The sequence below is a fragment of the Caloenas nicobarica genome, chromosome 2, assembly GCF_036013445.1.
Source record: "Caloenas nicobarica isolate bCalNic1 chromosome 2, bCalNic1.hap1, whole genome shotgun sequence".
Lineage (NCBI taxonomy): Eukaryota > Metazoa > Chordata > Aves > Columbiformes > Columbidae > Caloenas > Caloenas nicobarica.
The window spans coordinates 42,582,438-42,599,439 of NC_088246.1; the positions used below are offsets into that span (position 1 = coordinate 42,582,438).

Below are 17,002 nucleotides of genomic sequence, written 5' to 3' on the forward strand. Positions count from 1 at the left end.
AGACAGGGAAGAAACTAGAATGGAATAGCAGAATGACTCATTGCACACAGACTTTCTTGTTTGACGGGGACCTCACTGAGAAAGGTGCTCCTGGGCATCACAGAAGATGCACGTCAGCTTACAGGAAACATTCATAGCACTGAGGAGTCCTAATCTGTGCTGTACTTCATTCGAATATATTTCATATCCAGTGAAGATAACATCTGAGCCAGGTGTAAGTTTCAGAGATTAAAAGTGAGCTGGGGAAAAACAAACCAACCAACCCACAAAAACAAGGGGCAGATCCTGGGGCAGCATAAACAATGAAAGTGCTGGACCTACCTTTTATTCACATTGGCATTTGTAACCTTCAGGATCAAACAATTCCCATGCTATACACTCAAGTAAAGCTTTTAGAAACCCTAAACCCATCAGAGTAGCATACAATTGTATTAACCAAACAAAGAGTAAGTTTAAAATTGTAATAACATATGCAATCGAATAATTGGAATTCCTCATAGAAATTGTTTAACTTCAGAGTAAAGAGCAAAAATTAAGTTCAAATTCAAGTTCCTCAAAAGCGAAAAGCAGATTTACAAACCATGTATGCTCATTTTTCTGACATACATTTCAAGAAATACAAGTACAGCTATTAGCTGCTAAACATAAGATCATAGTTAGAAAATGCGTGAGTAATTATAGCTACCTCAGGTTAGCTCTGGTTACTTTGGCATTCTCAGTACTCATGGCAAGAGCCTTCCACTGTGCAGTTTTGGCCATTTCGTCAGATATGTTTACAACTGAGGGATCAACGCTAAAGAATAAACATACTGTCTGGTTAGTATTCAATACCTTGCAACAGCATTATACTTATTGTCACTCATCATTCACATCAGTTGTGCTTTCTTTCAATATTTACGCAGCCACAAATTGAGTTCATCTCTTAAAAACGTATTTCAACAAAAATCTGAAAACTCACTAGCACTGCCTTAATCATACAGCATCTTAGAAGTTTTTCACATAGACACCACTGAGACATTGAGAATATTTGAGAGATATCTCGTTTCTAAATTACCTGTAACTTCAGAAAATTATTTTGCATGCTTAGAAATAATGAAATGAATCACACTGTTCTGCTAAGGCTTTCATAAATCAGAATTATTTTGTTTCCAAGAAGTAATCAAGGGCAAAACAGCAGATGTTAATAAAATTTTGAAAGTGGTAACTCAGTTGAGATTTAAAGCTAATGTAAATCTAGAAGTCCCAACATTCTAGACAGATATCAAGTTATTTCTTGTCTTGCGGAGCCTTAGTAGACATTTTTCAAGGTTTTTTTGCCACCATCGCCCTCAGTTCTGCAAAAGTTAAGTTCACCCTTGCAGACAGTAAACTTCCAAAACCCGTTTCCCCCCCTTGCCCTCCACACACTTATATGTACAGCAGATTAGGGTGTTGTCTGTAGGTATGTCTTCTGTTCTATTCTATACTTAAGCTTCAGAATCTACCCCAGGGTACCTGTAAGAGTTCTTCAAATTGCACAGAAATATTTCAAAGCCATTTTTCCTCAGGAACCCCCACAAGACAGCGAAATATATGGTAAACACACATGCACACAGTTGACGAAATCATAGTTCTACTGTGAGAGCAATTAGCAACTCAAACATTTGTTTTAGTTTTGTTTGTTTGGTTTGTTTTGTTTTTTAAAAGCTTTAGCATTTGAGTTGCTAAAGTCTGATTACGGCTGCTCTTAGAGTAGACAGTAGCACTCAGCAGGAATACATATCTAATCCAAAAATCTGCCTCTTCCCAACTCAGATCTGGGTAGACCTGACACTACCCTAGATACATAGAAAAGCCAGTTTTTAACCTAGGAGCCCGTAGTATGAGGGAAAAAAAAAACCCTGCAAGCTCTTATCTGTCACATCTTCCAGGTCTGTTGAACAGTTGTTGAATACCCAACAACTAAGCTGAATACATCCCCAGTCAGGGAGAGACTTACTGAGACAAAACACCTTCCAGTGCTGAAGGAACTTTCCATCACCGAAATTTCAGCACTTCCTTTTCTGGAAGAGAACCGGTAACCCTGTCCTCACATTTACTTTCAGAAAACGACCTTTTGAAGTAGAAATGGCTGCCTGTAAAAAGCTTTTTTTATGTTACAGAAATCATAGACTTTAGCCCTCACTTACTTAAACAAAGAACCACACACTTAAGACTTTTTCTGAAAAATCCAAGTGGCTGGTAAACACACAGCTCAACTGATGCTATTAGTTGCTTAATACTCAGTATTTCATGCACAGTAACACACAAGTATCCCACAAAAACTGACCAAGGAAGCTTCTTCACCTTGAGTACAGCTGGTCGAAATTGAGTCATCTGATCTGTTCAAGATGGTCATGTAAATTTATAATTAAGATCCAGTTTTAAAGAACAACGCAACATAAAAATGCTTCTATACCACTGTCAGATATACCTTCATAATTCCTAACCATGGCTGAGTTACAAGACTGGGAGAAAAAAGTAAGTTGGTTGTTTGAGTGAAATTAACATAAACCAAATCACAGCATAAAAAAAAACTCTTAAAAGGGGACATTTTATTATACCTGTATTTTAGGGTTTTTACAGGAAAATCCAAATTTGCTTCTCCGAATGCAAGATGTACGCTTTCATTGTCCCCTGTCTGAAGCATTCTCTCTGCTTCCTGTAAATTGTGAGCAAAAAGTTTGGTAACTAACAGTTGGTTTTAACTACAGCTCTGCAAACACACACAAGAAAAATGTCACTGGTATGGTGAACAGTTTCATGACAAATTTAAGCAGGGTAGAGATCCCTATGCCACTGCTTTTCTCTCCCATCCACACCTACCTTCTAACCTGACAAAAGACAAAACAACATTTTGTGCTAAAAATTGTTTCTTTCCACTTCAATTGTTAATTTTAATCACAAATAAGAGTCATAGTTCATAACAGCATAATTGAAACAGCGACTTTTCCTTAATTGCCAGTAATAGTTCCTCTAGCATTAAATCTCATTTAGTAAAGAATTTCAAAAGGTATATTTGGTATGTAACGTCATACGGTCAGGTCACTTAAGTTCTCACTGAGTATTTTCTAGTAATCTACAACATGCTTAGTTTTACTGTTTTCACACTTACCGCCTTCTCTTTTTTCTTTTTGTCATCTTCTTTCTTCTTTTTACTTTCTGGCATAAGATCATCAAGCCAGCTGAGCTCTCTTTTCGTGAAACACAAATCCATGAGCTTGCGAATGAACACTAAGGCTAGAACCTTAAGGGAACCAGAAATTCAATCATTTATATTAATCTATTTAAATCAACAAAAATGCACACATGCTTTCAGTACATTCAAAATCTTTAACTGAAGTAGTTTTTGTAGTACTAGTTTTATCTTACCACAAAGTTAAATTAATTTCCATTTTCAACAGTTATTCACAATTGAATTGCTTATTTTCAGGAAATGAAAAGTCCTTGTGTTTCAAAAGTGAACAACTTGTACTATGTGTTCTTTTGTTTCTTTCCCACTCTTAAGGCAGCAGATATGTTCTGAAGGGATGCTGGATGATGCACGTACTCTTGGAAAATTATTAACTTGTAAAATAGATAACTTACCATCATAGGGAAAACAACAGCAGCTGCAGAGGCTTTAATCACCCACAACAGAACTAGACAAGTGAGCTGAACAACTGTAAAGATATGGACCTTCCAGAGTGGCACATAACGGAGATAAATCAGGTCGGGTTGATGTTTGGCAGGCATTCCAAACAGTTTTATACGGTCAAAAAACTGCATTGAAAAATAAAATCATCCTTCAGTTAATCATTTTCTTCCCCTCCGGAAGGAAATAAAGATTTTTAAAGGACTCCAGAAACATAAGTTAATCCCAAACAAAGTACTAATGAAGGGCACTGGACATTCAAGGGGATGGGGCTGAGGGCTGTTTTGTTTTGTTGGGTTTTTTTCCCACCTCTCATTACTACTACATAATTTCAGAATATTTCAGAAAATTTGTTGCCCAGCTATACTGCTGAAAGAATAAATGCAATAGAACTGAGAAGTGAAGGCACAACACAGTAGGAACAAATATCTGAACACAACAGCCAGGAAGTTATCCTACATACTATTCAGACAATACTGGTTAAGTTTATATTTGCTCACAAAAAGTAATGTGTTACTGTTTCCTTTTCATTTAGTGTTAAACAACAGCAAATTCCTCATTAACGTCAGATTTTACCTGAATGCCTTTTAATGAAGATACTCCCATGTAAAGAAAGACACCATACAGAACTGGCATTGGAATAAACTGGGGAGGAAAAAACACCCACAGTTACTTGTGTAGTCAGCTTGGCATAACATATCATATTAGTGAAAGAGATGGACCAAGTTATTTTTTACTTTACATTTTACTTAAGTGAAATCTGTAAAAGTGGAAGCTCTTTATTTATAGAGAAAATATATGCATCATTGAGCAGCAAAAAACCAAGGCTATTACCCAGATTAAAAAGTAGTTCAGTCTTGACTGCCCATTCATTCCATTTTCTAGGCTGCAACCAAGATTTCCATTAATGCTGCTTTACATTGCTATCTGATAGGTGTTGCACTGAGACTATCAACATTTCATAAAGAGCAAGTAGTAATGTTTTCATTCCTAATACCCTTGGTTCCATAAAAAATAAAAGTATTCGTTTCTAAGAATCAGCTGTGAAAACATGGGGTAAACATCCAGCTTCAGCAATTAGCACTTTTATCTTTTGCTTTTGAGCAACAATACAGCTATTTCAATATTTCTGCTTCTGGTTATATGCATTATACAGCTGAGCTCTTGGTAGCTTTCCAACCAGAGATTGTGAAATCTGAACTAATTTCTAATAACTGCTACTGCCTTATTGTTATCAGACCTTTACATTGTTCAAACATACAAATGGTCAACTATTAAGAATTCATAATACGTAGCTCTAATTACTAAACTATAGCTGTGTGTTCATAGGCTTATTTCTTCCCATTATCCAAATTTAAACAGCCATTAGAAGTGATCTTTTTGTGAAGATAGACTAGTGATCTGTCTTTAAACAGACTTTTACAAAGTTCTTTCAAGGTATTAGCAATTATGCAATTCATACCATATCTGCTATTCTGATAATAAAGAGACATTTTTTTCATTTCTCCTTTTAACTATTAGATTTGAAACAACAAAGTAGAAGCTGAATAGATTTTACTCAAATCTGAGCAAAAAGCCAACTGAACTGATTGGTTTTCTTCCAATAAAGCCTTCAGAAGGGGACTATGGATATAAATTAAGAGACAAAGCACAAATTGAGGCCACAATATGACCTGCAAAATCTCTACTATACCATGATGATGCATAAGCTAATCTTGAAACTTTAAACAAAGGAAGTTTAATAAGCTGAAAAACAAGAAGTGAACGATGTCACTTCTGATGATCACTTTCCAAACCAGATATTTCTGTTTCTTCTGTTATATTATATTACTTCCACTCAAGTAACTTTGTATCTTTTTCACTCTCCTTTTCTCTCCATTTATGCACTCAAAAAACAAACACCAAACAAACAAACCTACAGAAGAACTATTTTAGGTAACATGGACTTGAGAAACTGAAAAATACCTGGCAAGAAAATCAAGTAACATGGACAAAGCTTGTTTTCTTCACTACTCACTACGTTTCTAGCTTGCTCAGATTTCATTTTCTTGCATCTTCCCGCCCAGTTTCTATTCAACTAACACCTGTTCTTAAAAATGCGATTTGAGAATGAGCCCAGGCATATTTTACTTAATAAAACTTCCTAACATTATGAAATGCTAAATCACAATATCAAAATCAAAAGCACAAAGAAAATACAAATGTTTTTGAAAAACTGTCTTTTACCTTTAATACAGAGGTCATGAACACTGACAGTCCCATCAGGACAAAAATCATCAATCCTGTCACTCGCTGCTCCCGGATTCCCAAGAACTTTGGTTGCTCTCCTGGTGCTGAGCATTCCGACTCAACTTTCAGGCTATTAACATGACTTATAGACAGGACAGTTGCAGCAACAAACCACGGTAAGCCCATGAGAGAGCATATTCCCAACATAACACCAACCATGAGCAGATCAAGATGATAACCACAGCCTTTCTGTAAAATTAAGCAAACAAATCATTTGATAAACTTCCTATTTATGCAATACCATATTTATAGCTTACCTGGTAAATAACGGATAACTACAAAAGTCAGATACTTTAAGAGTGTCCACAAAATTATACTTTTTTTATACTAGATCAATAAGTACATTTATTTAGTAGTTGTAGGTAATGTTTCACAGATTTGCAGAATGAATCTGACGTAAAATGAACTTGACTTACAAAACATTAAAATTTTGTTGAAAAAGACTTTTACCTTCAGCTTGTGCTCTTTCCTGTTTATAATAACAGCTGTTATTTGTTGATCCATGAAAATGAGAATGGTACAGAGTAAAGCAGGAACAGCAGCTACCAAGAGTGTCCACCAAGGATTGCCTCCAAGAGGATCTATGAACCATCCTCGGTCTTTTCGGGTGGGCTGAAAAAAACAAACATCAACAACAAGAATTAAATGACTAAGATAAAAAGCAGAATTTACTGCTTCAAACCTGCAATGAACAGGTCAACAGTCTCTTAAATACATGTTTAGATTTTTTTTCTCCCCAAAGGCTTTGACCGAAAGACTGATTCAGCTGTTACATGTGAATGTGACACTTATATGGAAAACACTGAAGCAAATCCATTCCACTCCTTCACATCTGCACATTTGCACAAAAGAATGCTTCTTTTTCAGTGATATTATAATGTAAAGCATAGTCTCTTCTGTCAGATGAGACATATATCAAAAACAGAAATGGAAGATTACTTTATCAACTACATTGTAAGTAAAAAAGATAAATTTCTGTTTCTATACAATTCCATTATTTTACTGTCTACAAAACTGCAAGCATTTAAAAAGCTAAGTTTTTTAAAAGGTTTCATTTCTTACTTCAAATTTCTCTGGAACATGAAGCTTAGGAGAAGGCACTCCCACAAGATAGTCAATCAAAACCATGATAACTATGGTCAGAAATACTGCAAAGTCACTGATGGTAGAACGTACCTATAAAGAAAGGACTTGCATTAACTCTTGCTTTTTCATCATTATAATTTTCATGTATAGAAATACAACATTCTCCCCTATGAACAGTGAAGTCTACTTATACTATACTACACCACTGAATATCATATATATTTTCTCTTTTTATTTCAAAACTTAAGCTGCCTGCCAGCATAGCATGAAGCTGCAGAAGGTAAGTATTCTGTACAACTGTGCATCCAATTATTTCATTAAAAATGATCTACTGCAAGCAGCGAATTATCTAAAAAAACTCCTTCCTCATCCTTCTGTCCTCCCAACCCTACTGGGAGGCTGAGCCATGACAGCTAGTCTCTTGCAGCTTAATTCAATAACATCACTGAATTGTTCTGAAATCAGTATTTATACATTTGATGTTTTAATAGGTAGGAGGGGGATAATTTGCAACAGATGCAGGTTATCAGGGTGACTTTATTAAATATTCGGAACACATTGCAGGGATGAGCTGAGGTTTAGAGACGATTCAACCACTTTACTTTGGCTAGCAGAACCAAGTTGTGTAAATTAGTCCAAGGATAATAATTATACCAGCCTCTATTAGAAACAGTAATCCCCTAAGGAACCACTCAGAACCCTTCATATGTCAGCAGTTTGGGGAAAGCAATCAATTATTCTGCACAGCTACGTGAGGAAAACAGCAGCAATACTATATCCCCAAATGATACCTGGGAACACCCATTAATATAGAGAGACAGACTGCCTAGGTCTCCTAATGTTTAGAACATCTTGTTGTAACCATAGGAAAGTATAGATTAAGCACAGAATTTTCAAAGCCAATTTACTTACTCTAATATCTTAATTTCTGGAATTATTAGCAAATTTTCTGGTCTTAATTTCTTTCTGCGTCTTAAATCTCTCAATAAAAAGCTTTGAAGCAGAATTTAAAAAATCAACTCTGTTAAGTTATACTAATATATTTATCATAGCAAAACGATAGTCTCTAATCAGAATTACCTTAGTTGGGAAATAGCGTTTGGTCTTGAATTGCTTAAGGAAAGAGGAAAGGAAAAATGTTGTAAAGAATAGTATGACAGACCAGAAGAGAACATCTGGAATATATGGTCCATGATGGCTACACGCTGATCCACGAAACACACCATGATATTCTAAACATTGCTGCAAAGAGAAAAACTTCTTAAATTTCTAGGTTTTATTCATTTAGTACATTCAATCTAACTTACAGCTTTTCAATAAAAAACACACTTAAGAACTTTCACAATCCCAAAAAGGGGGCTCTTTCCTTCATCAGTGCCTCATCCTGAAATGTCAAAAAATGTCTGCTGTCTGTTCCAGATGAGACATAGTATCCATTATTGATAACTTCAGGATGTCAAAATGCTGGGAGGTATCCAGGAAGAAACAACATCTTTACATTCACACAATTTCTATTCTATTTCTCAAAGTATCACAAGATTGAATGCATGAATAAAGACTGAGGACTAAGCCCAGGAAAAGCAGACTACCCAACGTCAACTTTCAAGCCGACAAACATAAAAAAAAGGAGAGAGGAAATGAAGGGGGGAAAGGAGGGAATGAGAAAGAAAAGGAAAAGGGGAGAGGGGAAGGAGGAGGAGGAAGAAAAAGAGGGAGAGGAAAAGAACAGGAGGAGACAGAGGAATAGAAGAGGAGGTAAAGGAAAATTTAAAAAAAAAAAACAAACTCCTCAGTTTCTCCCACCTCTTTATTCTTGACTTTGTTTTGTCTTGATACAGTTAAGGAAAAAAAACACTCCAACAAAATGAGATTAAATCAACTGTAAGAAAAAAAATTCTACTAAAGTAGCAAAGCATCACTAAAATATATTTGAATTAAAAAAATAAAACAAAGTCAGATGATCCCTATCCTAAAGGCTCACTGAAATGCAAAGCAAAGAATTAAAGACACATGGAGTACAAAGAAACAACAAGACAAATCAAATAGTTGGAAGCAGAACTGTCACTGTCTTTAAACAGGTTAATTCATTGGAAATTTAACTTATGACAAAATTCTCCCCATTAACAATCTACTTTGATTATAAGTACCACCAAATTCTGGATCGGTTCTCTCCCATGGAAGACTAAAGATGCTTCAGAGAATTAAAAGGTATATAAAATAAATAAGAAACATAAAATAAATATAAAACCTAAGTTCGAAAGAAACTGCCATCCTAGGTGATTATGGCAGATAAAGGAGCCATTAGTGGCACATGGAAAACACTACAGCTAAAACCCAAGGAAAGCACTGAGTTTTTTCATCCCATTTTTGCTGTGCAAAACACCTTGTAATTTCAGTGTGAATGCGTAGGCTCACATACAAAGAGACCATACACAGATATTTACTGCCATTTCAGATAGCCTAAGATGGCCTAAGTAGGCACACGCAGCTAGAAAATGCTACAACAACAACAAATCTATAGCAGATGCAAATCATTCAAGATGCAGATGGAAACCAGACGCCAGGGTGCACAAAGCGGCTGTAGACAGCTGCAGTTAGGCCAGAGTCCCATCCAAGTAACTACCAATCAGCAAAAATGCTTCTCCCTAAAAGCTTTTGGATCACTTACTTCCACATGATAACTTTCCTCCTCTCCAGCTACCCATGACATTGAATAGTGTCATGAAATATCCAGTTCAGAAGTTAATGCTTTCAAGCCCATTCCTTCAAATAGCTCTTCCTCTTTTTCTTTTTACCTTCAATTTCCAAATAATTATTTTCTTCCAATCAATATTTAGGTAGAATCTTTGACTCTGTTGTAGTTTTATAGCAATGTCTATCAAACTAATGAAATGTGTTTGCTACCAAATTTTAACCACAGATTCCATCTTCACATCTTCTTAAAAATATTTTTTCACCCTTTCCAGAAAATTGAAGGAAGCAATCTCCTGTTTGTTTACCTCATCATATTCATCTGCACTTCAGAAAGAAGACTGTTCTGCCTAGCAGGATTAAAGTGGCTACCTCATGTAGACATTTAATATATTAGCACTTACTGCCATGGACCAAACCACTGCAATGACTGTTTAAAGCATTATGGGAGCAATAAAAGAGTTCAAAACCACATAGTTTTTAAGAAAACAATACAGGTTCAAATCAAGAAAGAAACCAGACGAAAAATATTAAGCAAGACTGGTACTGTGTGGGTATTTATTTTTTATACACACATACATATACACACACACATATATCGCTTTTAGACACTCACAGAAACTGTAAGGTTACTCCATGCTATATTTTCCACAGATATATTCATTTTTGTCCACATCTGCAACGTTTCATTGCTGGGCTTCTCAGGCTCAGAACACACACATCTGAAAACAAGAAAAAAATAATTTGCATGCTTTTAAGCTGTATGTGCCAAAATTCAGCAATTCGCAGTAATTTTTAAAAATCCTGAGGAGTTTAAACCAGATTTTATCCTAACCTTCTATGAAAGAAGTAAAGTACAAGGCTCTTCCTTACATGACATGAACTAGGATTATTGGGAGGTAGGATAGGGGAAATGAAGATCAAAGAAGCGATTGCTCAGGAGGTTTAACATATTGGACAACAACAAAACAAACTATGTATTTTAAAGAATCAGAAGCAGGCAAGATGTTGACTTAACTATTTGGCTGATCTCCCAGTTTTTAAATAGAATGATACCTGAAAATAAAATGAAATAGACAACATATGTGGGCCTCTGCATATTGTGAATAAAAGATGAGGATTAAAAGTCTGAACACCACCACTTTTCAGCAAGCCTATACTAACATATATATTGTTATTTCTAAATATTTATACATAATTTGACTAACTCGGCACAAATAGTTTTCTATGACTGCGTACAAATTAAGGCTTTTAGATTTCTGTACAGCATAATATCCCACAGTGAGTCAAACTGCACAATAACATAAAACAGAGAAATTGAAACCATTCAATTTCAAAGGAATCACCCCAAAAGGAAGTATCAAAGAAGTATGAATATTTGTAAAAGTGACAAAAGATCTCTGAGTGGAAACAGGAGAGTCAAAGCCTGGTCTGACACTGCCAGCAGTCACCCTGCATGTATCATGATCTCCGCCTCGGCCAGGCAGAGCAGCCACCCAGCGGGGCAGTTTGTCATCTGCCCTCCAGCTGGGGACTGACTACGGGATGCAACCAGGAGAGACCCCCTCCTCAGGTGTGCGGACATGGCCTCACAGGGGCTTCCTCACCAGCGTGTGACCTGGCAGGCTACAGACAACCGCGCAGGTGCAAATAAAGCTGGAGGATGCACATCTGCAACTGGAGGGGAGCACTAGCAGAGAAACTTGTGCTCCTCAAGGATTGTGTGTGACTGTAACACGCATGTCTGGGGATGAAGGGTAAATATTGGTGAGGGTGCAATGAGAACTTCTGGAGATTAGTAACAGAAGACAATTTAAAAATGTGTAGGTTCTTACTAGTGTTTTTCAAGTGTTATGCATTGTGGTTTATCTGCTGTATTACTGGTCCTGAATATATGGATGGCTTCTGTGAGAAGATGCCAGAAGGTTCTCCCATGTCCGATAGAGCCAGTGACAGCCGGCTCCAAGACAGACCACTGCTGGCCAAGGCTGAGCCCATCAGCAACAACAGTAGTGCCTTTGGGATAGCGTATTTGAGAAGGGATGAAAAAAATTGCAGCACAGCCAAGAGAGACAAGTGAGAATACGTGAGAGAAACAACCTGCCGAAAACAAGGTCAGTGAAAGAGGAGGGGGAAGAGGTGCTCCAGGCACTGGACCAGAGGTTCCACCGCAGTCCGTGGTGACGACCATAGTGAGGCCGGCTGTTCCCTGCAGCCCATGGAGGTCCATGGTGGAGCAGAGATCCACTGCAGCCCGGGCAGGACCCCACACCAGAGCAAGTGGATGCGCCTGAAGGAGGCTGTGATTCCATGGGAAGCCCATGCTGGAGCAGGCTCCCGGCAGGACCTGTGGCCCCATGGACAGAGGAGCCCACACTGAAGCAGGTTTGCCTGCAGGACTTTTGTGACCCCACTAGGGACCCACACTGGCGCAGTCTGTTCCTGAAGGACTGCACCCCATGGGAAGGACACACACTGGAGCAGTTCACGAAGAACTGCAGCCCATCGTAGGACCCACACTGGAGAAGTTCATGGAGGACTGTGGGAGGGACCCCACACCAGAGCCGGGGAAGGGTGTGAGGTGGAAGGAGCAGCAGAGAACCTGTGATGAACTGACTACAACCCCCATTCCCTGTCCCCCGTGCCATGGTGGAAGAAGAGGCAGAGAAATCAGGAATGAAGTTGAGTCTGGGAAGAAAGGAGGGAGGGAGAAGAAGGTTTTTTTAATATTTGGTTTTATTTTCTCATTACCCTACTCTGATTTGATTGGTAATAAATTAAATTAATTTCCCCAAATCTGTTTTGCCTGTGACAGTAACTGCTGACTGATCTCCTTGTCTTTATCCTGACCCTTTCATCATATATTCTCTCCTCTATCCAGCTGAGGATGGGAGTGAGAGAACAGCTTCATGGTCACTTGGCATTCAGCCAAGGTCAACCCACCACAGGCAGATAATATACAGCTGCCACAGAAATAAAACAAATGTAAAAAAGATACATCTAAAGAGCTTGCTTATCGCATTCCTTAAATGAAATAAAGTTATTTTTGTACTGGTAGTTTTACTGTTAGTTACTGTGATGAACAGAACTAATAGTTATACTTGATCAGGAAAGCAAAAAAAAACCAAGGCTCTATTGTACTTTCTATTATTCCCCTCTCTCTCAAAAAAAATATTTTAAAGGTCAAGTATTCCTTCCCCATAACTACAGTAGAAAGCAATACTGTTTAAAGATGCGAACTCCCTATGCACGTGAAATTTGGAGAAGTTCTCCATGCCTCAGCTGCCTGGAAATAATCCTCATCCAGGTAGGGTAAACGATAATGATTTCTGCAAGTGGCAAGGCAGAACTCCTGTTCTGACCTTTAATCTCCAGGCTGACCTTTCAGAAAGCTGCAATTAAAGCAGGCATTTGTCACAGCCCCCCATCCCTTCCAACCACCCATAGCTAACACAGAAAATTCAATTCCGCAGTATCCTGAATAGAAATTTTCTGAGGTTTCTCATGCCCACACCACCCCCAGCATTCCTCCTACTCTGCCATGGAGAGGCACACATTGCAGCTTAGTAAACGGTATGTCTCTATACTATAAACATCTTCCCTATGTATTTTACTAACACACAGAAATGTGATACTTACGAGTATAAAGTCAGTTTATCCAAATCATTGTGCATATTGAAGGCATACACTTCTCCCAAATGAAAAAGTTTTTCCAATGCCTCATAAATAAATATGATGCATATAAGCGCTGCAAAAGCTTCCTCAGTAAATCGAGTGATGTAACACACAAGGCTGCTGGCATCTGTGGCTACAAGCACTATGCACAAAAACGCAGTCCACAGACCAATGCTAGTTCGCAGGGAGAGGTAGGAAAGATTATAATCCCTGTGTGAAGAAAGAAACGAAAGTATTAACTGAGCCAAAAGTTACCTATATTTTGTTTGAAAACATACTGAAGCCAAGTAAGTATTCACCACTTTTCTCATCCTTGATGTTAGTCCTGAAGGAGGCAGAAGCTTTTATCTCACATCTTCCACCAAAGCACAGCAGCACTGAAAGGTGTTTCTAGGACTGAGGGTGCAACTATCTAGCTTGGGAAGCACCATGGGGATGATCTTTCCAGAATTACACAGATGCTTTCTCCTAGAGGGCAGATCCCTGTTTATCCCTACAGAATCAAAGCCAACATCTTCACACAGTCAGAACATAACTTTCATTTAGGTCCTAGCTACTTCTTATCACCAATTTTCTCATTAAGGCTCACCAGGGCCTCACAGCTTTGCCAAAGCACATCCCTCTCTCAGTCTCTTGCTCCTGCATTTTCGTCTTCATGGACATGCACTTTTAACACACATCTGGTTTTCAATTACAGCTATTCTAACAAGAGAGAAAGTTAGAAAGTGCACCAAGCTAATACAAACATCACTTACCTGCAAAATTTAAATAATATTTTTTCAAATACTAGAACTGGTCCGGTGCTCCCCAAAATAGTAAGAGGTTGCCCAGCAAAGAGAGAATAGGCAATCCCAGTTAATGAGGCTCCAAAGAGAGACTCTATTGCACTCTGTTTGGGGGAAAAGAAACTGCTGTAACTATGCTGCTTTTCAGGTTACCATTTACCATCACATCTGCATAAATGCAGTTTTAAGATGCGTTAATTTAGAAACAAGACAAGATGTAAAAACACTGCAATTAATATTTATGTTTGAGACAAGAATAACTTAACACAGCTTTGCAGTAACAATACCATGGACAAAAGATTTTGAAAACTTCACTCTTGAGAAACATAAAACCACCCAAAAACATGAGAATAAGTTACTAGTCCTGCTAGCTATGGAAGAAAAACATACCAATAATTACTACAAACAAACAAAAAGTTACTCAACATGTAGCTTACAGGAAGAATTATCTGTCTCTGTAAAGAAAATAGATATATATATATAGTTTCATATATATAGCAACATACCTGTAGCAAAACATGATACGGTGTGCCGTATCAAACCTGTATCGATCAAGCATTACAAATGAAAAAACTGACAGGCGGAGGTGCAGGGGAAGTTACTGAACAATACTGGCTTATGTATACATGACACCAAAAACAGATGAGCAGTAAACCAACATCCCACCTGGTAATGCATTTCTTTTCCTTGAAGTAAGATATCTACTTCAGTTATTGAATTAAATGTTTTACCATTTTCTGCTAAAAAAAAATAGTTATAACGCACCTCAAAAGAGAGGGGCAGGACTTTTTAGATGCTAAAATGATATTAAAAGTTACTTGAAAATAGTTAACATTTACAACTATGAGAAGTCACGGATTACAGATTAAAAATTCCACTAGGAATCTTAAGTGTTTGCTATTTTGCAAGCCTACGAAAACAAAGTTTATGCAAACTTAAGCTCCAATTCAGGAAAGCATCTATAATTGGGCAAAATGGTTTGCTGAATTGAGGCTATTAAAAATGAAAACACGAGGTCTTTGTTCATTACATTAGAAAAAAAAAAAGAAATAATCCCAGTCTCTTATTCTATTACCTTTGAATTAGTGCTTTTGGTTAGTCAATGCATTAACCTTGGGGCTCTAAATCAGGGTGGCAGGGACAGGAGTACTGTGGAGATGATGACCTCTGGGAATGTGAGGGAAGGTTTCAAACAAACTGTGTACCTTACAATGTCAGCTACTGTGCTTGAACATGTGTGTGCAGTAACTAAATTTTATATTCAATGATGCACACCAAGTATCTGAAGGCAGGAACAAACCTGCTAACAATTCCAGATAGCTAAAAGAAAGAAGGTATTTAAGAATCAAGCTCTAAAAAGAGTATGTTTTCATAATTATACATGACGCACATTCAAAAATTACATTGACATTTTGATAACCATTCCTACATTTAGAGTAGCAGAAACAGTGCACAGAAAAGATACAATTTATTTCTGTATTTGCTATCAGCTTGAAGTGCTACATCAATAAGCGAAAAACTGAGTCAACAGCATTACTTGAAAGAGATAAAATATTTAACTAAATTTTAATATAATACAACCCTAAAAACTTGATCTAAGTATCCAGAACAATTTTGTAGCATCATAAGCTTCACCAGAATCTTAACATTTGTTAAGGATGTGTCTGAATACATCCTTCCCTCCCCCAAATGGACAGAGCCTTGTTCCTTCCTGATAGATTTAAAAACAGAAAATACACTTCCAACTAGTTAACTCACAAGCCAATTGACATAAACAGTAAGTTATTAACATTGCTGATGTTAAGTATTGTTTCCCTCTCCAAACACCAAAGTGCAATGATATTTTGGTTAAAAAGGTGCTAGTGTTATCTACTGCCCAACATAACGCTACCAAAATTTCGTATGTGTAGGGTTTACATTCAAGTCATTTTCAATGAAGAGTATTTTCTGCTTATAAACCTTACCCACTTTGTTTTGTTGTTAACAACATACCATTAATGAAAGCAAACACATATCCTGTCTGTTACTTAAATACACAATTGACTGCTACCCATACACATTATCATCCTCGTAGGCCTACTACTCAAGGCCAGTACATGTTCTTGGCTGTCCACCTTGAGCCTCTGACTTTGTCTAAAGTAGGCCTAGCGGGATGGTGCACCTTTACTGCTATTCGTTATTTTTAAGTAGCCGAAAAGAAGGCTATGCAAGCCCTTTCTCAATTCATGAAGCCATTCATCCAATAAGGCAGGATAAACATTTTTTTACCTCCACTGTGCATCTTCTCCTGTTCACATGGGTTCCCCACATTTTCCACAGCAATTACCTTTTGGGGAAGATCTGCTTTGGGGCAGGCTATGTGGGTAAACTCTTCAAATACAAGTATAAATAAATGAGACAAATGCACACAGTGACTTGCCTCTGAAGGTCTAAAAGCCTGGCCACTACCATTCTTTGTACTCACTATTCTGCCTTGTGTAGCTTCTCCCAGGAGCCCTCCAAAAGTGATTACAGGAGACATACAGGCACAGTATAGGAAAAGAATCGAGGCCAGGCACTGCAGGCTTAATGCATCCTTGAAGTCACTCAAGAAAAAAGGTGCTTTCCTTTGGATGTCAAGTATCAAACCACCAAAAAGCCTAAATAGGTGAGATGAAACTCGTCAAACTGTACACTAAAGGATTCTAGCCAGTTCAAAACTATGGGCTACACATGACTGCCAGTGCCTATTGCCAGCACAAATTAGCTATTTCATAATCCAGAATAAAGAATAACAGTTTAAAATGTAAATGAGAATCTTATCTATTCCAATTCAGTAGTATTC

At 37.5% G+C, this 17,002-nt stretch overlaps 1 protein-coding gene across 9 annotated transcripts in view; it reads right to left on the reverse strand.

The window, feature by feature from the left end:
* The window catches only part of SLC4A7 (solute carrier family 4 member 7), a 96,097-nt gene that overhangs the window by 5,140 nt on the left and 73,955 nt on the right, over nucleotides 1-17,002 (reverse strand). For 4 of the 9 annotated variants that reach the window (XM_065628493.1, XM_065628499.1, XM_065628490.1 and 1 more), the window contains 13 exons: nucleotides 16,643-16,817; nucleotides 14,149-14,282; nucleotides 13,358-13,603; nucleotides 10,335-10,440; nucleotides 8,108-8,269; nucleotides 7,004-7,117; nucleotides 6,392-6,553; nucleotides 5,879-6,130; nucleotides 4,229-4,297; nucleotides 3,607-3,780; nucleotides 3,134-3,265; nucleotides 2,583-2,680; nucleotides 686-793 (listed from right to left, as the gene is read on the reverse strand). In XM_065628493.1, the coding sequence (XP_065484565.1) occupies nucleotides 686-793; nucleotides 2,583-2,680; nucleotides 3,134-3,265; nucleotides 3,607-3,780; nucleotides 4,229-4,297; nucleotides 5,879-6,130; nucleotides 6,392-6,553; nucleotides 7,004-7,117; nucleotides 8,108-8,269; nucleotides 10,335-10,440; nucleotides 13,358-13,603; nucleotides 14,149-14,282; nucleotides 16,643-16,817 (1,932 nt within the window). Of the gene's footprint in view, nucleotides 1-685; nucleotides 794-2,308; nucleotides 2,361-2,582; nucleotides 2,681-3,133; nucleotides 3,266-3,606; nucleotides 3,781-4,228; nucleotides 4,298-5,878; nucleotides 6,131-6,391; nucleotides 6,554-7,003; nucleotides 7,118-8,107; nucleotides 8,270-10,334; nucleotides 10,441-13,357; nucleotides 13,604-14,148; nucleotides 14,283-16,642; nucleotides 16,818-17,002 lie in introns of all 9 variants that reach the window. The other 5 variants (XM_065628498.1, XM_065628500.1, XM_065628494.1 and 2 more) reach the window with 3 other exon arrangements.